Source organism: Rhinopithecus roxellana, chromosome 8 (genome assembly GCF_007565055.1).
Source record: "Rhinopithecus roxellana isolate Shanxi Qingling chromosome 8, ASM756505v1, whole genome shotgun sequence".
In the NCBI taxonomy this organism is placed as follows: Eukaryota; Metazoa; Chordata; class Mammalia; order Primates; family Cercopithecidae; genus Rhinopithecus; species Rhinopithecus roxellana.
The window spans coordinates 77,653,361-77,674,440 of record NC_044556.1 but is presented as its reverse complement, the minus strand read 5'-3'; the positions used below and the strand labels follow the sequence as shown (position 1 = coordinate 77,674,440).

The 21,080-nt window shown below is 51.4% G+C and overlaps 1 protein-coding gene across 1 annotated transcript; it reads right to left on the bottom strand.

The window, feature by feature from the left end:
• Positions 1–574: 574 nt before the first annotated feature.
• Positions 575–20,582, bottom strand: NUAK2 (NUAK family kinase 2). Its single transcript, XM_010362458.2, has 7 exons — positions 20,189–20,582; positions 10,874–10,994; positions 7,767–7,918; positions 7,343–7,408; positions 4,720–4,839; positions 3,731–3,863; positions 575–3,053 (listed from the first exon to the last, which is right to left on the bottom strand). Exons 1-7 carry the CDS (start codon positions 20,549–20,551, stop codon positions 1,990–1,992), a joined length of 2,019 nt encoding a protein of 672 aa, XP_010360760.1. The 5' UTR covers positions 20,552–20,582; the 3' UTR covers positions 575–1,989.
• Between the last annotated feature and the right edge of the window lie 498 nt (positions 20,583–21,080).

Below are 21,080 nucleotides of genomic sequence, written 5' to 3'. Positions count from 1 at the left end.
CGGCACTTTTTCCTCATCCTCCCTTTCATCCCCAGCCCTCGGAGCCTGGGAGTTTCTCAATGGAGCAGGCGTGTGGGGAATGCTCTGCAGGGGGCTGAGGGAGTTGGCATATGGTGGGGGTGGACATTCCAGGCATTCTTTGCTTTCTCTAGGAGTCAGGCAGTGAGGACGGAGCGGGGAGAAGCTGCCCAGCACCAGAGTAAAGGGGATTTCTTAGGAGGGAGAGAATAAAGGCAGTGGGGGTGTCTTTACCCAGCAGGAGCAGAGCTCTAGCAGACAGGAGCGGGGGTGGGAGGAGGCAGGTGGTGAGGGCAGGGTGGGATAATCTGCCAAATCCACTTCTACTTTAGTGCCAAAGGCCAGGAAGAACAACTGGGACCCTGGGCCCAGGGCCTTCCCACCTGTGTGCTTAGGGTCAGGGTAGAGCTACTGAGCTCACGTTTGTTTTGATTCGGCAGTTTTTCTATTTCCCATCCCTGGCAGCCTAGGGGAACAAGTATTAGGAGAAGGCTTAAAAACCTGCTCAGCACCATCCCTCCCCACCTCAATCACCAAAGAGAACAGCAGGGCCTGCTTCCAATCACCTTTCTGGTTTTAATGGTACTTTTTGGCCACAAGGTCCATTAGGTAGAGACCATTAGGTAGAGAGACTCAAGAGTGTGGAGTGGGGTGTGGAGGGGGCATGGGAGGAGGTGGAAATCATTGCAAAAATATCTCTCTGTACACAAAACTTAGATGTCATAGTGGATTTTCCCAGAACATAGAATTCACATTATTGAAAACAGCAAGATTCACTTTTCCTAAAACACAAAGCTGAGAACATAAAAAATAAATACGGACATTCTAGAGTCCTGAAGGCCCAGAGAACACATCCATAGTCTGGACTTTAGAGCAGCTTAGAGGCAGAAGTTCTGAGTCTCTGAGGTCCAAGGTGGAGTCCAGAGGAGCCTGGACCCCTTGAGATGAAGTTCACACAGCAGGCGGAGGCTTTTCAAGTCTTTCAGATTCACAGCAGCAACTACAGGAGGCTCAGGCCAGGTTTGGAGGATGAAAAAGGGAAGAGAACCACTGAAGAAACAGAGATTGTGTTCTCTTACTCCTAGGCTAAATAAGAAGGGTTAGGTCGGGCATGGTGGATCACACCTGTAATCCCAGCACTTTGGGAGGCCGAGGCGGGTGAATCACCTGAGGTCGGGAGTTTGAGACCAGCCTGACCAACATGGAGAAACCCCATCTCTACTAAAAATAGAAAATTAGCCAGGCGTGGTGGCGGGTGCCTGTAATCCCAGCTACTAGGGAGGCTGAGGCAGGAGAATCGCTTGAACCCGGGAGGCGGAGGTTGAGGTGAGCTAAGATCACGCCATCGCACTCCAACCTGGGCAACAAGAGTGAAACTCTGTCTCAAAAAAAAAAATAAATAAATAAATATAAAAATAAGGAAGGTTACTTCAGACCATTCCCAGGATGCCTCAGGCACATTAGGGATGCCACCATCCAGTTCTGGTGGTTGGTAGGAACAGGAAAGTGTGTGTAAAGAGGTCTGACCCCACTTGGCAGGGAATGAGTAGGGAAGGAGCTGTCCTTAGAAGGCACCATGTGTACAGAGTATTCATGGGATGCAGGAGATGGGCCCTGGGAGAGTTCACTTTCCAGGTCTCTGCAGCCCCACCACGTGCACAAGAAACAGGCAACCTGGACTCTGTCATGCACAAGAAACGGGCAATGTGGACTCTGTTGCGGGCCTTCCCGTTCCCCTCTCTTTCTCTATTATCCTCTTGGTTCAGCAGGGCTGAAGACAGACACTGAACCCTTGACGCACTTCATTTGCCTGCTTCTCACATCCAGCCCTGCCCAGGGCTCCACTGCAAACTGTCTCAGCCTTCTGAGTGGGGATGCAGGTCCTGGGAGGTGGGGTAGAAGGCATCTCCCCTTGGGGTGCAGCCAGCTGCATCTGACAGCCTGCCCAGGCTGGGGCAATGCCTACCCCACTCAGGTGAGTTTTGAGCAGACCCTCAGTGCCTGTCGGTAGGTCGCTGTCACCTCCTGGCAGTCCGTCAGGGAAAAGCAGCTGTCCCCCAAAGGATCCTGCCGCCAGCGCCTCAGGCAGCTTCCAGGGCCCTCAGAGGGGGGCTCCTCAAGCCCCATGAGGTTGTCCACAGACACACAGCCCCGCAGTGGGGGCTCTGGGAGCCGTTCAGGCAAGTCCAGCTGTTCAAAGGACTCAGAGGACAGGATGCTGTCCTCGCTCACAGCCCCTGAGGGTCGGCTGGCCCGGGCCAGGGGGTGAGGTGGGGCGAGTTCATCCAAGGAGCCGAAGGTGGTGGGGGTTGCGAGCTCCAAGGCTGCCCGGGAGAACTTGCCGTTGAGTTTGAGGATACCTTTGCGATGGAGGAGCAGCCCTGAGGCTTGCGGGGGCTTCTGCTCCTTGGCATCCCCACTCACAAACACGTCGCCTGCGTCCAAGAGCTCCCCAGATTCACTGGGCTCGGGAGAGGAGTAGTAGCCAGACTCGCGCTGTCGGGGCTTCTTGAGGATGCCCTTCTTGGGGAGCAGGGGGGCAGCCTGCCCTGGGCTCGCAGGGATTGGGCTGAGCTCCTGAAGGTCCCCCTGTGCCCCCTCTGCAGAGGCTGACACCTTCTTCTTGAGAATGCCCTTTGGCAGCTTGAGGTTGCTCTTGCCAGGGCGAGGGGCAGTGTCATCAGCCGGGTCACCGTGGAGAGACTGGGCCATGTCATTCTCCTTGCGGGACTTCTTGAGTGAATGCTGGCGCTCCAGGCCAGAGGTGGTGCTTCCCCCACCAGGCGCATGCTGCTTGAAGAAGCTGCACACCTTGGCCCCATTCTCCAGGAGGGGGCGGGAGGAACGCCGGAGCCAGTCAGCCATGGAGGCCCGGGCACAGTCACTGCCAGGGTGCCCACCCTCGTGCAGAGCCTCCTGCTCTCCCACACGGGAGGCGTAGCCCCAGTTGACCCACCAGTGACTGGCCACATCCTCCAGGGTGGCCCGGCGGGTGGGGTTCACCATCAACAGCCACCGGATCAGGCCACAGGCATCTGGAAGACAAAAGGCAGGTGCTTCAGTTTGGCAGCTCCCAGAATAGGCACTTCCTGTCCCCAGCTCATCCCCTTTTGAGCTAAGACACTGCTTACTCCTGGGTTGGATGCGTCCCTTCCAGCCTATGGCTTTGTACATGCCTTGGCCCAGGACAGCTCCCCAGTCCACAGTTCCTGGACTGACTCTTCCAGCTGCTTCTCTGTCCTCTGACCCCTCAGGACTGTGACCCCTTCATGAGCCCTTGTGTGTATGTTGGTGTCTATCCCCTCTCTCTCCATTGAAATTCAACCCTCTGAGGGTAGAGACTGTGTTCAGGGTAAACTGGGGCTCTCAAACCCTTCTTCCTGCCTTCTAAGTCATAGTCAAGGACAAAAAGGTTTCTGAGGACGAGAACAAAAGCAATAGGAAATGAGACAACTGTAGCAAAGGAGATCTAAGTGAGAGCTTAGGAACCACTTCCCAAATATAATCAAGCATGCCCCTATGAGAAGAAAGAGCGATCCCCTCCTTCCCCAGAGGTCTCGACATTGGACATATGGTGGACGGTCCCCTAACCTACCATGGGCCATGATGGACTGTTGCCCTTTTGACTTTAGTGCCACTGTGTAGTTCTTGCCTTAGGAATGAGTGAAGGACACCCCAGGCCTGGATAAGAACACCCACCCCTCTCACTCACCAGAGGGTTTAGGTGGCTCCCGGTAGGCCCCGTTGCTGATCTGTTTCACCAGCATCTTATGGTCATGCCCGTCAAAGGGCATGGTGCCATGCACCAGGATGTAGAGGAGAACACCCAGGGACCAGCTGTCCACCTGAGAGAGACAGGGGAGGTCAGCAGGGATGTCCATACCAGATGAGAAAATGGTACATGCTGGAGAACTCAGAGGCCAGCACACCTGAGGACGACCCACCTCTCCTACGTAGGGGCCAAGAGGGGGATGCTGCAGAAGGGGGCTGAGATGTTGTCAATCGCTTTCCCTGGGAGGGACAGCCACAAGCACAAGAGCTATAGCCAGGTCATCTCTTCTGGGCTGGGGAAGGGGTGGTTGTGACAGATATCATCTCTACGTCACTCTTGGGAGGCTGGACCGGGTGCCGGGAAAGGTAACAGGAACGAGGAAGATGAGCGAGGCAAAGAACTAACCTAGGAGTCAGGAGACCTAAGTTCTAGTTCTAGGGTTTTTTTGTTTTGTTTTCTTTTTCATTTTTTTTGAGATGGAGTCTTGCTCTGTTGCCCAGATTGGAGTGCAGTGGCATGATCTCGGCTCACTGCAAACTCTGCCTCCCAGGTTCAAGTGATTCTCCTGCCTCAGCCTCCCAAGTAACTGGGATTACAGGTGTATGCCATAAAGCCCCATTACTTTTGTATTTTTTTTAGTAAAGACGGGGTTTCACCACATTGGCCAGGCTAGTCTTGAACTCCCAACCTCAAATGGTCCACTTGTGGACCTCCCAAAGTGCTGGGATTACAGGTGTGAGCCACTGCGCCCGGCCTAGTTCTAGTTTTGCCACTCGTGGCTAGACACCTGGCAAGTTACTACTTTTTGGGAGGCTTGAGTTTTGTGCTCTGAAAAGGTGAATAACGAGAAAACTAGCCCATCAATCTCCCAGGATCTAAAGTCATAGTAAACACCCGAGGCAGGCTGGCAGGGGAGGGTGGTCACTTACCTCTGGGCCTGTGTAGGGCTTCCCATTGACAATCTCCGGCGAGGCATAGAGGGGGCTCCCACAGAATGTCTGCAGGAACTTGCCTTGATGGTAGAGGTTGGAGAGGCCGAAGTCAGCAATCTGCAGGATTGAATCAAACACAGGCACAGGTCATGTCAAGGCCTGGGTTTTTCTGTAGCTCTTGGCCTATCCCTCTTCAGACCCTGGGGAAACCCAGGCTCCAGCAGAAGGAAAGGGTCCCCATGATCCCTACCCCACACTGAGCACTGTCAGCATAGCTCAGGCCCTGGAAAAACGAACCCTGAGGAGCTATGTCAATAAGGAGCATCTAGGCAGAGGTATGTGGGGGCTTCAGGATCCTCACTGCTCCCCAGACCGCTTTGCTCACGTGGCATTCCACTACAGAGATGCTCTCTCATGCCCATATCCCTTGGAAAGTCTTCCATTTCCTTCTTCTAGAAGCCTAGAGTTTCCAGTGCCTCCCTGGAGCAGCCCTGCTCATTAGATCTGCCTTCCAGACAGACTGTATACTCCCATGCTGACCTCCCTGCCCCCACCTCTCCTGCAGCTGCTAGCCCAGCTGAGAGCCTGCATGAGGTTCTAAGGATGTTTAGTGATGGAAAGGAGGGTCAGCCAGATGGAAGGGGAAAGCCAGCATCTTGTGATAATGTCATGGCCCTCAGGAACAAGCAAGTCCTATAACCAGTGAACCACATAAGACTTGAGCTGCCCTTCCTAGCAAAGGGCTTATTCTTGTGTGCACACCTGGGCAAGAACTTGGTGGCAGAAACCTGGGGTCAGCCCAATATAGCTCAGAAGCAATAATGAGGGCAGAACAAACGTCAGGGCTGTGGTTACAGCCCAGGATTCCCTGAACCATCTGATATTGAGGGCTTGAGAACCCGACCCCATCGTCTCGTTCCCCAGAGACACCTTTTCTCACCTATCCTCAGTAAGAGGCTGAGGCCATGCCCTCGTGCTCCCCACCTCTTCACCCCATCAGAGGGTTATGTGTGTTCAGGGTGGGGAGGGGCTGTTTATGAAACCCTGGCTCCTTTGTTTATGGTTTTATTGGCCTCTTATCAAGCAGTTGCCAGTTGAAGCCCATAATGAAGCACATGATTGGTAGAGATAGAAAAGTTCATGCCTGTCCATGTTTGTGACTGATTATGTGGGTTTACTGGCTGTGGCTTCCCTCCCTTCTGATCAGCATCAAAGACTGCCCCACCTGCTCCGGGAATTGACTGGTAAGAGGGAATGAACTCAGTACCAGGGCACCTTATGGTACAGGTCAGGAGCCACTGGAAGAGACTATGGCCTGGGTTCAGGAAGATTCTGAAGAGGGTCAGAGTGCAGCGTCACCTTCCCAGGTGCCTGCAGGGGCCAACCTCCCCAGTGCCATGTCCTTCCTCCAGCCCTGAGATCTCAGTTTATCCCATCAACATGAACTTTTCCATGCCTGAATTTAACTACTTAAGCATGGAAATCCAGCAGCTGCAGAAAGCAGGAAGCTGGAGCTGGAGTCCTTCATCTGTGGGAAGTTTCCAAAGGGCTACCTAATTGTAGCATTTTTTTTTTTTTTTTTTTTTGAGATGGAGTCTCGCTTTGTCGTCCAGGCTGGAGTGCAGTGGCGCGATCTCGGCTCATTGCAAGCTCCACTTCCCAGGTTCACGCCATTCTGCTGCCTCTCAGCCTCCCGAGTAGCTGGGACTACAGGTGCCCGACACCACACCTGGCTAATTTTTTGTATTTTTACTAGAGACGGAGTTTCATCGTGTTAGCCAGGATGGTCTCGATCTCCTGACCTCGTGATCCACCCACCTCGGCCTCCCAAAGTGCTGGGATTACAGGCGTGAGCCACTGCACCTGGCTAATTGTAGCAGATGAAAGCGTGCATGTGTGTGTGTATGCAAGTGTGTACACACATGGGCAGGGAGAAGAACTCAGGCCGGGCCCATCCCAAGGTTGTATTAAACCTGACCTTAAGGAGGCCGGGCGCAGTGGCTCAAGCCTGTAATCCCAGCACTTTGGGAGGCCGAGACGGGCGGATCACGAGGTCAGGAGATCGAGACCATCCTGGCTAACACGGTGAAACCCCGTCTCTACTAAAAAATACAAAAAACTAGCCGGGCGAAGTGGTGGGCGCCTGTAGTCCCAGCTACTCGGGAGGCTGAGGCAGGAGAACTGGCGTAAACCCAGGAGGCGGAGCTTGCAGTAAGCTGAGATCCGGCCACTATACTCCAGCCCGGGCGACAGAGTGAGACTCCGTCTCAAAAAAAAAAAAAAAAAAAAAACCTGACCTTAGATCTAGACTCCTGTCACCCTTATGACATCAAAGGAGCACTGATCTGGGAGTCAGAAGATCTTGGTTCTAGTCCAGGTTCAGCCACACACTAGTTGTGTGATCTTGTGCAAAGCACCTCTCAGCTGAGGCCCCAGCTCTCCATCCACACAATGAGGTGTTGGAATGGATGACGGCTGAGGTCCCTACCAGTACCAATGAAGGTCAGCCTTGCTCAGCTCCTTCAGGAATCCACCAAGAGCTTAGAGCTACTTGGCTAGGGACAGTGCAGAAAAGCTGGGGTGGGCAGGGAGGCTTCCAGAAATAAGAAGTGGGACTCACCTTGATATTCCCATTGGCATCCAAGAGGATATTCTCCAGCTTGAGATCTCGGTGGACAACTCTGTTCTGAAAGAAGCAGGGGGCAGTCAGGGGAAGGTCACCAGGGAAGGGAAGGTGATGAGGGGCCTAGTCTGGAGACTGAGGTAAACACAAAGGGAGCCAAGTGGGTTTGAGCACAGGTAGGCTGGGAATGCCCATCTTTATTGGTGTGGGCCGCAAGAAATCACAGGCCCTTTTATCCCCGGGTAAGGGACTCAAAGTTAGAGACACCAACATTTCTCTGAGAGTCCAGAATCTAGTTTTGCCTCTGTTTCTGTCTCCCTGTGTGATCCTGGATAAGTCATGGAACCTCTCTGGTCCAAAACAGCCCCAGAGCCCCAGCGACCAGCCCCTGAGAACACGGCTGGAGCAGGTAGGTGCTCACCTGATGGCAATAGTGCACGGCAGAGACGATCTGCCTGAAGAAATGCCTAGCCTCGCGCTCACTGAGCTGCTGCCGCTCACTGATGTAGTCATAAAGGTCGCCCCGGCTGGCATACTCCATGACGATCACAATCTTGCTGCTGTTCTCAAACACTGGGCAGAGTAAAGAAAGGAAAGTCAGGCCCTCCCAGAGTGCACTGCTCTCCACTGGGGGTGACTCACTCCTCCCCCACCCCGGGCCCCAAACCAGACAGGACCCACTCCAGGGATATCTGCTATTGGGGCTATACGGTGGCAAATAAGGGCAGAAGAAGGGCCTTGGAAGTTCTCAGCATCTTCCAGGAGCCATGAGTTAAGGCCAAAGACACTGGCTCACCCTCTGCCTCCTTGGAAGTTCAGGCTTTTGGGAATTCTGAAAAATTACCCGGCCCTTTCAGGAAGGCAGAGACGTCACTAGATGGGAATGAAAAGCCGGGCTCCTTGGTTCAAGAACCTGGTACTTTTTCACCTTGTGGCCTTGGGCAAATCTCTTCTAGATACATGAGTAAGAATGCAGGTCTGCTGGGTGATCTTGGACAAGTCATTAAACCACTGTGCCTCAGTTTCCTCATTTGAAAAGCAGGATAATAAGGCAACCTCACAGGGCTGGGGTGAGAAACACAAAAAGTCAGCAGCAGTTCCAGGGCTGGCTGAGCAAGCTGGTATAGGTCTGACACATAAACAAGCACTCAATAAATGGTACCTACGGTTGGTTATTTATTTATTTATTTATTTATTGAGACGGAGTCTCGCTCTGTCATCTAGGCTGGAGTGCAGTGGCGTGGTCTCAGCTCACTGCAACCTCCACCTCCCAGGTTCAAGCGATTCTCCTGCCTCAGCCTCTCGAGTAGTGGGGATTAAAGGTGTCTGCCACCATGCCCGGCTAATTTTTGTACTTTTAGTAGAGACAGGGTTTTTCCATGTTGGCCAGGCTGGTCTTGAACCCCAGACTGCATGATCTGCTCACCTTGGCCTCCCAAAGTGCTGGGATTACAGGCGTGAGCCACCGCACCCGGCCACAGTTATATTTATAATCAATGTCCTCATGCATACATTCGAAAAATAAGGCCAATAATAATGTCTGTCTTGAGGATCAGAAGAGGGAATACAAGTATATTAAAGTGGATCATGAACTATAAAGCACCACGGAGAGCTGAGATATTCATCACCATCTCTGACTTCCATCCAGAGGATCCAGGGCAGGGCCTCATGCATAAGGCCTTCTACACAGAAGCAATCAATACATATTTGGTAATTAATTGACTGGCTGGGTTCCTGGCAGCCACCCCAACCCAGCTGGCTCATCTCTCTGGGTAGGAGTGGCCCTCTTGCCACTTGAAGACTAGGTAGGGAGTGGCTGGTTCACCAAACTGGCCCTTCTGCCTGGTGTGTGTTAGAACATGTATGTCCATGACACTGCATCTTTGTGTCAAACGGGTCCTATGAGTTTGGCTTGCTTGGTCTGTGCCAGAGCTAATGTTGTCTAGGCTCTGAGAAGGAGTGAAGTGAAGAGGCGTCTCCCTAGAGGAGTCCCAGCTTCCAGGGAATTGGATACATGGCCAGGAGGACTGTCCTTTTTTCCAGGGGGACAGGAGTAAATGGCCCTTATCTGTGGAGGCCCAGCCTCCTGGGGATGCCTGGCTGAGACTCTACCCCTAAGGCTCTCATCATCTCTGCAAGGATGCATGCAACCTTTGTGCCATAAAATTGGGAGTCAAAAGCCAGCCAGGGCACATTTTGGAGAACAGCTAGGTTAGAGGTCAGTTCCCAGGACTGAGGCACACCCACTACCTCACATCCCTTGAAGCCTATAGCAGGAAGGGGATGAATTTGGGGGACCCCCTCCAGTCACACAGTAACTATGATGTTCTTATGTCTGTTGAATCTGAAGGTGCCAGAGAAGTCATATCCTGAGCTGCAGCGCTCAGTTCCCAGATCCAGCTGGAGATATAAGGCAGAATTCACACACACACGCACACACACGCACATGCATACACACCAATCACCACACTCAGCCTACCTGGAGATATGGGTGTAAGGCAGATTACACACACACACACACACACACACACACACACACACACACCCCAATCACCACACTCAGCCTGGCTTAACCAATACTTTGTCATCTCCCCACTCTTCCCTGAGGGAAGCACACAGAGATACAATTAACCTTCTCAGCCACTTGCCTGGCTCTACATGGAACAGGCTCAAGCCACAGGGCCATGTTAGTGGCTCTACCCTTAATCTTTCTATGACCATGACCCAAGAGCAGACACTGCTCTATTTTTCCCCCACCAGGAATAGACAGACAAAGGGCAGAGCTACAGGCTCCCTTTCTTCCCTCCTGTTGCTATCCCTCGCTTCCCATCTAACTGATATTATGTAAAGGCTCAACGCAGACAGGTATGTGTAGGAGAGGGCTCCCCATCTTTCCTTCGTCACCCTCTCTTGCTCACTTTGTTGTCTGGGTCACGGGGAGGAGGGCAGCTGGAGAGGTGAAATCAGCACTGATGTCAGAGAAGAGGAGGCCAAGAAAGACAAGTAGCGGTAGGAGCCAGCCCTGTGGCAGGAATGATTCAGAGCCCAGGTCAGACTCTAGGAGGTCTGGCTCTTGGGACGCATGAAGAATAGCACCCACACATCTGGGACAGGTGTAGGTCTAGGTATCTTTCAGCCTCCCCCAGATTGCTAAGGAGCTCATTGGGTTGGGAAGGTAGTGTTCAAGTAGGGAAAACCGAATAATAACAACAAAAAACCCTGCAATTCCTTGAGTACTTCCCATGAGTGGAGCATTCAATGACATAAACAATTTGATCTTTGCAACCACACTGTGATGTAGATGGGATTACCCCATTTTATAAATGAGGAACTGAGGCCCAGAGACTAAATTCAATGAGCTGTGCAAAGTCATACAGCTGTGTTTCAAATCCAGCTGCTGCCCACCTCTAGAGTCTGTATCTTTTTTACTTCTTTATGTTGTTTTTTCTGACACATGTACACACGCAGGTGAACACACACATGCACACACAAAGACCCCCAACTTCCAGCTTTAAGTGCCTACTGTACCTTCATGGATGGCAATGATGTGAGGGTGGTTGAGTGATGACATGATCTCAATCTCCCTACGTATGTGCATCAGATCTTGCTCATCTTTGATTTTATCCTTCCGGATTGACTTGATGGCCACCTGGGAATAGAAGGCAGGAGAATGAGGAGAAAGGTTTGGCAGGAAAAGGTTTGGCAGAGGACACTCTGGGGGCCCTGGTCCTGGTGGTTTGCCTGTAGCTGCCATAAAGGCCACAGAGTACACCCAGAGAAGCCACTCCATCCTTCACCAGGGTAGGTGGCAGAGAGGCTGGAGAGCACTTTCTCTAGAAAAAGATCTCACCTGAGCTGAGTGTACATGGTCCATGCAGCAGGAAGGAATATGGACCAGTCACCTCCTTATTCATAGTCTACAGATAGACAAGGAAGGTAAAAACCTGCATTTGCAAGGCTGATGCTTTATGAATTATAAAGCAAATGTGCCAATCTGCACCATGCGCAAGGACCAGCCAGTTTTGCTCACCACTGAATTATTGACACTGAGCACACTGCCTGATGCACAGTAGGCACAGAACAACTCCTTGGTGCATTAGTAAATGAATTGGCCCTCACGACAACCTTGGGAGGTGGGCACAAAAAGCATCATCAATACCCTCTACAGGCGAAGAAACTGGGACCCAGAGAGGCTAGATGATGTGCTCAGTCATACGGTCACTAACTGGCGCAACTGGATTACACTACTGGCCATCTGATTCTCAGTTTGGTGCTTTTTCTGCCCCAGTACTGTAACTTGCTATAAGCAATCAGTCCCTAGCCACAAAGTGGAAACAACCCAAATGTCCATCAAGAAAAGTAGGGCTAGGTCTGGGTGCAGTAGCTCAAGCCTGTAATCCAAGCACTTTAGGAAGCCAAGGCCAGGAGTTCACAACCAGCCTGGGCGACATGGTGAAACCCTGTCTGTACAAAAAATACAAAATCTAGCCAGGTATGGTGGCACACGCCTGTAGTCCCAGCTATAGGCACGTGCTGAGGTAGAAGAATTGCTTGAGCCCAGGAGGCAGAGGTTGCAGTGAGCCATGAATGCACCACTGGACTCCAGCCTGGGCAACAGAGTGAGACCCTGTCTCAAAAAAAAATAAAAATAAAAAAAGAAATGTAGGCATAAACTACATGTGGTATGTCCATAGGATGGAATAGAATATTATTCAACCACAAAAAGGAATGAAATTCTGACACATGCTATAACATGGATGATCCTTGAAAATATTATGCTAAGTGAAATAAGCCAGTCACCAAAGGATCAATATTGTATGATCCCACTTAAATGAGGTCCCGGGAATAGGCAAATTCATAGGGATAGAAAGTATTAATAGAACGGTGGTTACCAGGAACTGGGGGAGGGGAAATGGGGAGGTGTTGTTTAATGTGTATAGGTTCGGTTTTGTAAGATGAAAAGAATTCTGGAGATTGGTTTACAACAACGTTAAATTTAACACTACCAGTACACTTAAAATGGTAACTTTTATATTATGTATGTTTTACCACGTTTTTAAAAATTGATCCCAAAATTATGAGAAAAAAAAAAGCCCCCAAACACCAGTCTATTCAGTTCAGACAAGACATGTTCCTCCCCTGACAACAAACAAACAACAGTTGCTTGTTATCTCAGGGCTTGCTACCCTAGTCCAGCAAGAGAAAAACACCACAGGAGGACTAAGCCTTCTGGGCAGTATGTGTGGTGGGCTCCGGAAGGGTGGAGTGAGGCAGGAGGAAATGGAAAGAGGGCTACTGAGGTGCAGCTAGCAAAGCTCTGAGCCAACGAGGGTCTACAGGGTCTACGTCCCTCTCTGCTCCCACCCTCCTCAGCAGCAGCTCCTGGACAAAACCCCAGAAAACACCAGGGAGCAGGGCCTGAGGTGCAGAGTTGGGGAGAGATGCTGCCTGGGGAGTCTGTCACTGTCCCCCTGCGCGAGTCCCACCCCTTCTCAAGAGCCTCGGTTTTTTTTTTTTTTTTTCTGTGAAACTAACAGGTTGAACTAAGAGATCTGAGGGGCTTTCCTGCTCTGAGTCTATGAAATGAGCTGTAGAGATGCCACGGGGCCCTCAGAGGCTGCGGGGCTGGCCGGGAGCAGGGTGGGGGTGGGGTGTCATAGGGCCGGCCAGTTCCTGGCAAGTGCTGCCCAACGACGCAAATGGTAAATACGAGTCTTCCTCTTATGGGAGATAGCCAAGTTGTGAGAAATCTGAAGACCTAGACTGTGGTAAACAGCTCCTCGTTCAATTTCCCAGGAGGGTTTGCCTCCCCTCAAGATTCAAAGGGAGACAGAAAAAAGAAAACCCCTGCTCGATGGGAGGAGCCTCTAATCCACCCTTTCACAGGGCTCTGGAGGCAGACAATGGCTTCTGGCTTGCAGGGGCAGCAGGCCCTGCCGGCCTGTGTTCTCCATCGGACAAGAATGCGGAACAGCCCTAATCCCGTAAGAGAAGCTGCTCACAATGCCCTGGCTCGGTCACCCCGGCAACGGGCCAGGGATGGCGTGCCCTCCGCCCTGCTCCTCCCCCCTAGCTTCATCTTTGAAAGAGAGGAGGCCCTGCTCTCAGGCCCTCCCTGAGCAAGGCAGGGAGGACAATGGCAGGTGGGAGGGATGGTCACCATGGAGCCTCCTCCCCAAGATGCTGGAGAGGCCCATGCTGCAGCTGCAGGGGATGCGATGGGGCTATCCCCCTTCTGCTCCAAACCATACATCTCTCCCTAGTGAGCTAAGCAAAAAACAAAAACAAAAACAAAAACCTGGGCTTGGAATTGGGCAGGGGGCCAGGGGCAGGCGTAGAGAGGGCTTGAATCCTCCTTCAACTAGGAGGCACCTCTCTTTCCTGGATTCAACTTGGATAATTCCCACACACCTCTCGCCTCATACCCTTATTCCTCTCCCTGAAGGGGAGATTTTATGGACAAGTTATTTTCTCACTAAAATTCTTTGTTTAAAATAAAACAATGGATAAAGTTCTTTGAGCTCTTCAGAGATAAAGGTCCATAAAGAGAAAACGATCAATCATATATAAACACAAATCCCATATCTAGATAATCAAAACTATTTCAGAACTTAAGATGTACACATAAGCACATCTTGGATGTTCAGTTGTGTACTCGCAGATACAATAGTGAACTAAATCATCACAGGCTTGGGGGCAGAACTCTAAAGATGACAAGGCCTAAAATAAATGAGGTTCCAAAAAAGGGAGAAAGGCATCTTAGAGGGGCTGAGAGGAGTCTCTGCATGGGGGAGGGTGCACAAGTTGAACCCCAAGATCCATCTCTTTCAACTCCAGAAGCCCATGATTCTACATCAGAATTGTTAATCCTCATTGAACAGTTCCAGCCTCCTGCAAGTTTGTGCTCTGGTATCAGGGGGTAGCTTAGGGACCCACCACGTATCCATATTAGGTCCCAGCAGATCACAGTATGGCTGGCACTTTTCAGGAAGCAAACAAGTTATGTCATCAGGCCTCCATCAGTCCCCAAGCAGGTGGCAGACAAGAAGAGCCATGCATCACTGCCCTGGTGTGGTTGGGCCACTACTCTCCAGCCTATCCTGGCCCCACAGGAGAGGGCTCTAGCTATCTGTTGGCTGGCCTGTCAAAGTAAAGTAGAGCAACCGCTCAGGCCTGGACAGAGCTCAGCATACAGAAAGCGTCCAACAGTTGTTACTGGTGAACATAAATCACAAATATTTACTAGTTAAGTCACTGGGCTGATGATCTTTGACTGATGGGAGCAGTGCTCAGATAAGATTTTCTCCCCTTCTTCCTAGTCACGGGTAGAGTTCACTTGGTTATAAGGACTAATTTTTTGGGACCTTTGTTCTCATCTGCAAGATAGCCAGGCAATATTCTCTAGAATAAAAATACGTTGATTAGGCTGGGCGCAGTGGCTCATGCCTATAATCTCAGCACTTTGGGAGACTGAGGCGGGCAAATCACTTGAGGCCAGAAGTTCGAGACCAGCCTAGCCAATATGGTGAAATCCCATCTCTACTAAAAATACAAAAATTAGCTGGGCCTGGTGATGCATTGCTGTAATCTCAACTACTCGGTGGCTGAGGCACGAGAATTGCTTGAACCCGGGGGGCGGAAGTTGCAGTGAGCTGAGATTGCACCACTGCACTCCAGCCTGGGTGACAGAGTGAGACTCTGTCTTAAAATAAAAATAAAAATAAGATGACTAAAACCAAGGAAGAGGGTAACAATTGCTGAACCAATCACCCAGAGGCAGGAAGGCCACATGCCTGAGATAGTCCTGGTCTAATTACTAATACTGCCCCTTTTACTCTCCAAAGTATCCAAGTTTAGACAGTACATTATATGGCCACCCTACTCAGAAGGGGAAGGAAAACCAGATTCAATGATAATAACGTAAACTTGAATATCTGGTTAGTGGAGAGGGCATCAAGAGCCCAGGTATCTAATCCTTATTTGTCCCTATCGAGCTATGCAACTCAAGATAAGTCAATTGACCAGACAATAAGTCTGACCAGACAATAACTTATCTGGCTGGTTTACATGTCTTCATCTGAAAAATGAAAGGATATTTATTCTTCAATCATTTGCTGAGTGCCTACTATGTGCCTGGCTGGCACTGTGATAGGTGTTAGGGATTCAGATAAAAATTGGACAGCCCCACAGTCCAGTGGGAGGACTAACAATTAAATAAACTCCATTCTATTGTGATGAATGTGGCAGTTGATGTCCCTGCCCGCAGAGAGGCTCCAAGAGCACTGGAAAGAACTTCCTTTGCCTATAGGAGGAGCAGGGAAAACCACCTCTGGGAGAAAACTGCTTTAGATTTTGAAGGATGAGTGAGGTTTGCCAAGCCAAGGGAGGCGGGCTACGGAGGGGCAACAAGGGCATTCCAGGCAGAAAGAAAGGTTTGAGCAAAGGCCAGAAAGAGACATTCACGAATTTGCACATCAGGATCTCTACGCACCCTTCCAAACTCTAGAATTCTCTGCTGAACTTCTTCAGAAATGGGCCACCTGCTACTACGCCAGGAAGGTGCTAGCCAAGGATTATTGTAAGGAGCCCCATACTATGGCCACAGTAGCCTGCTTGAGCGTAATTGATTCTGCCCCAGTGGTTTTCTTGCCCTGCGGTCCTGAACATTGGAAAAGGCAGCAGGGTTAATTCCTCATCCTAGTTTGCAAACAGCACACACTGAAGTCCAGAAAGGCGCACTGAATTTTTCAAGGTTCCACAACCCATCAAGACACAATCAGGATTGAAGATGGAAGGATGGTGCCTGAAGAAGCTTCCATCTCAGCCATGGAGATTACCTGCCTGCCTCCCATCCCTGGAGAAGGGAATGCCCCATATCTTGCCCTAGGCCAGGCTGTGCAGTATCACCCAGCCACCCCATCCCACTTACAGACATACAAATATGCCCACTCCTTTACCAACACCCTGGTGAGGTAGGTGCTGTGGCTCAATTGGTAAACACTGCCTTCCTCAGATCAGGAATGATCTGGATTCAGGAGAGGATGGTAGAAAGGTCTTAGAAAAAGAAGGTCCAGAGATGCTGGTTCCAGGTGGAGGGAGAGAAGGTGCAAGCTGGGCATCTCTGGTCATAGTTATCACCTGGAGCCGGAGCCAAGATCCCTGATTCCTCTCTGGTCTTTAGTGGAGCAGCTGCTGTCTGGGTGGCAGGGCAAGGAGCTGGAGGATGACCCATTTAGATAACGGAGGAGAGGTTGGGCTGGGCTGGCCCAGACTGGGCAGAGTGGGGATGGGCCAAGGGGTGGCTCACCATCCCACCACACCAGCCAGAGAGCTAGGCAGGGATCAGGAATAGGCTCCAAAGGGAGCCTGAGCCACCTCCCCATACTGTGCTGCCCCCTCCTTGCCATCCTCCAGCCCCCTCTACCGGGTTGCTGGGCAAAGAGCTTCCCTGCCCAGTCTTCTTGTGTGGTTTGGCTGGGGCTCAAGGACAAGAGTGGCCTGCAGCCTCCCTCCCTGCCACTGAGTGGGCAGGTGCAGAGGGAGCAGGGAGGGCAGTGTCCCGCCAAGCAAGCCCTTGGCAGCCAGCCAGGCAGGAGTCCTTCTCTGGAGCTGGGGCCGAAAGAGAAACGAGGACTTTGAACAAAGCAGCAAAGTGGTTTGGCCTAGGGAAGCCCAGCACAATCCTTACTCTTTCTTAGGGTAGGACAGACCTCCAGGACACAGGGATTTCCCAGGAAAGGGAAGGGCAGGACTTCATCAAAGCCAGCTTTGCTGGGATAACAACACTGTGTGTGTCAGATACTGTGCTATGCACTTTACATATGCTGTCTTACTTAATCCTAAGAGAATCCTACTAGGTAGGAATGATTATCACCCCCACTTTACAGATAAGGAAACTGAGGTACAGAGAGGTTGCACAGCTGGTAAGCAATGGAGCCATGATTTGGATGGTCATAGCCTTGACTCTCAGCTGAAACCCAGGAATACAGTGTAGTTCACCCACCCCAATCCTTCAACACAGTCATTATATGTGAGGGTGGGGGTTGGTTCCCAGTGACTCTTCCCACCTGAAGCACAGCCTGGAGCGCTGGGAAAGGCAGCGGGAGCTAACTTTTGGAATAACAAAGCACACTGAGGCAAGCCCAGGCTCATCTCAAGGCCAACTCCCAGTCTAGGACTCAGTACTTGGTCATCCAGGAGACCATGTTGTAGGCATGCCACTCACCAGCTATAGGATAAGTCACTTCCCCTCTGCGGGCCTCAGCTACTCCATCTGTCAGTGAAGGAATCAGACCAACTCAGTCATTTTCAAGCATCTTGAAATCCTGCACTGCACTCCAGTACATGAAAAAGACAGAAGCACTCTCGCTCCAGAGCACCATCCACTTGGACTCATGCCCCTCATGGTGCCCCCTGAAGGTAAGACTTCCATGCAGATCATCCAAAGGCTTTGGTGGACTCCATTTCAGAGACCCCAGCACGTGTTTTTCTCTTTAGGGGGAGGGGTGGCTGGGGGAGCTGGGAGAGTCCCAGGAGGAAATGTCATTTGGATACCAGGAATGTACTGAAGAGCCAGAGCAAATATTTGTTTTTCCTTTGATGCCCTCCTAGTTAGTTCCATTAGTTCCGCCCACCTGCCCTTCCCCTCTGCCAATCCCATCTGGCCCCGAAAATCCCATCTAGGCAGGTTGGGAGCGGGAAGCATGCTAGAAAGGTGGAGAGAAAATTGGGATGGAAGTCACCCAGCAGGCTTTCCTCTGAATCTAGCTCCCACCAACAATCTCAATTCATTCTGGGGGAGGTCTTGGGCAAGCTCCCACACCCCTCTCCCCCACTGAGGTATCCTGAGGTACTAGGGCTCTCTCGATTCACAGAGGACAGTCAAGAGGCAGGGGTGGGGTGGGGTGGGGAAGAGGCAATGCTCCAGAACTGAGAAACCATTAGCACAGCAGGCAGCCGCTCTCCAAGAAGGAAGGAGACCCTGAGCAAGCTCCCAGCTGCAGAACTGGGTGGTCTATGGATCAGGGAGGTTCACAGCAGGTCCCATGCCTACTGATCTTGGCTTCCTACATAGAGCAAGAGGCATGAGGCCAGGGAGTATCTCCTGATGTAATAAGAGCTGGAATCCCTGTCTAAATCCACTGAGGTTTGAAAACTGAAAGCTAGTTTATCTCATTCTGGAATCAAATGAGATCTCTCTCTTACTCGCTCTCACGCATGTCCACACACACCCACACACACACCCCACAGTGACCTGGGTCAAGAGCCTGATGGGATCTCTGAACTTCAATCTCAGTTTCTCAGTTTCTGAGCCACTCCAGTCCCCACGACCCAGTCTCCCCACCCACAAGAGGCATGAAGCACAAGCCACCAGCAGTTATTTTCCAGCTAAGCCCCTGACAAAGCCTGGGTCCAACGGCTTCAAGCCTGGAGCTTCACCAGGCCTTCAAACTTTGTAGAAAGAGAAAGAAAAGGCAAGCCAGGAAGTACATGATTGCCCAATAGCTGTAACCTGGCAGCAGGCAACTGGGGACTGTGCCAGGCGATAGCAGGAAAAACATACTCGGTGCTATTGATGGGGCCATAATCTATCCCTTTCTCCAACATCCACTCTCCTTCACCAATGAAATGACTTCTTGAATTTCAAACCAGCTACTGGCTGCAAAAGCAAACACAATCTGGGGAAGTAACTGCTGATGTAGCCAACAGGGCAAACCATACACACACACACACACACACACACACACACCCTCACAACCAGCACCCAACTGGATTTGGCAAAACATAATAATGCCTAAACCACCTGCTCTAAAAGGCTGGTTAAAATATACATTATATGGCCCTATCCTAGCCCTTCAGAATAAACTACTCCGGGTGTGGAACCAGAGAATGTAAGTATTTTAAACAAACATCCCAGGTGATTCTTATGTACTTTAAACTCAAGTTTGAGAACCAGTTAACCACTGCTAACTAACTTTTGACAAATTTGCCATCCTTTCTGGGCTGGCCTTCCAGAAGTTCTCACTGCAAGTTCTATGTGTCAGGAGCAATATAAATTCACATTTCGATCTTATTCAATCCTCACAGCAGCTTGTGAGACAGGCTGTGTTTTCTACAGTTCTGCAAAAGGGGAAACAAAGTACAGAGATGAAGGAAATTGCCCAGGGTCACACAGATTGCTAAACTACTACACTCCCACCAAAGTAACAGGGCATGTTCTTGAAAAGGCCCCCAAACCGAAAGGTGTCTCTGGTACAGTGGACGTGGTTTCACATTTTCCAAAATCAAAAACTCATCATAATGAAACTTCAACTAAATTTTAGAGCTGGAAAGGACCTAAATGTCAAAACCTACCCGCTGTGCCAGAGCTCCAGTGCGCTGGGCTGCCAGATTCTTGGAGTTGGGGAACTCCACACCTCATCCATTCATTCAACCACATACATATTTACCAAATACCTATTAAGATGGGGTGCCTTCTACTTCCTCTTCCCATTGTACTCTATTGAACAGTCTGTTCCCAGCAAAATTCAACTAATCTTATCCCAGGACACGACACGATTCGTCTTTCCACGCCAACTATCCATAGCCTCCCTTTTATTTGACAATCATCACAGCAGTGTGGTGTTGCTGGCTGGGGTTCGCAAGTTTGCGACCACTGTCCCTGCAATCACGGACCGACACATTTGCCAGGGACACCACGCGGTAGCCACGCAAGCTCAGCGCGGTAAAGATCACGTTGGCCTCTCCGCCGAGCAACGAGCGAGCCCCCGCCCGCCCTCCTCCGCTCCCCGCCGGCGGCCAAGCCCGAGCCCGCCCCGCGCCGCGAGAGGGAGCCGCACTCACCAGGCGCCCCGAGCTCTCCCGCGCCTTCTTCACCTTCCCGTAGGTGCCTTTGCCCAGGGTCTCCAGGAACTCGTAGCGGTGCCGCAGGTTGTGCTTGTGGTGGTGCCGCTTCACCGCCTGCTTCTTCATCAGGGGCTTGGGCGACTTGATCAGCCCTTCCGCCAGCGGCCGGGTGAGCTCTGCGGCCGAGGGAGTGGGGCCGGAGCGCCGCGCGAAAACCAGCGACTCCATGGCGAGCAGGAGGTGAGCGAGGGCGGTAGGGGAATCAATAGGCTGTGCGGGGAGGGCTGAAGCGCGGGGCACAGGTCCCGCAGCCGGACGGGGAGCCACAGCAGTACCAGAGCGCGTAGTAAAGCGCAGCATTCCAAGTAGTTATAAACGCCCTGAGTCCGAGGCCCTGGACACGCCCCCCGGCGCCCATTGGCCTGCTCGACGGCAGCGCGTGACCACGGCCGTCCACATTGGCTCTCCGGAGTCCCAGGCCCCGCCTCCTCCCCTAGGCGTGGCCGGGAAAGGTGTCAATGGAGCCCCGCCCACCAGGAATGGGGACTAGGGGATTCTAGCAGAGGCTGCCTGAGGCCCAGAACCTTACTCTGAGGGCCCTTGGAGCTGCACTTGCCTCTGAGTGGCGCTTGGTCCTGGTTAATGCCCTGTTGTTTTATTGTACTGTGTTCTCAGTTGGCTCAGAGGTCACCAAAGTATTTCTTCATCCTGAGTAATTTGCTTGTCCCAAGCCAAAAATCTATAATTGCTTGACCACTTCATTAAGTCCATAAAGGAGAAAGGGAGCTGGGATAGGACGAAGGCAGAATCCAGCCTAGTGGGAGGGTTAGTGCGAAGGTGTTCTATGGTTCGAGTTCACTTGTCTTCAGTTAGATTAACCTTACTTGGA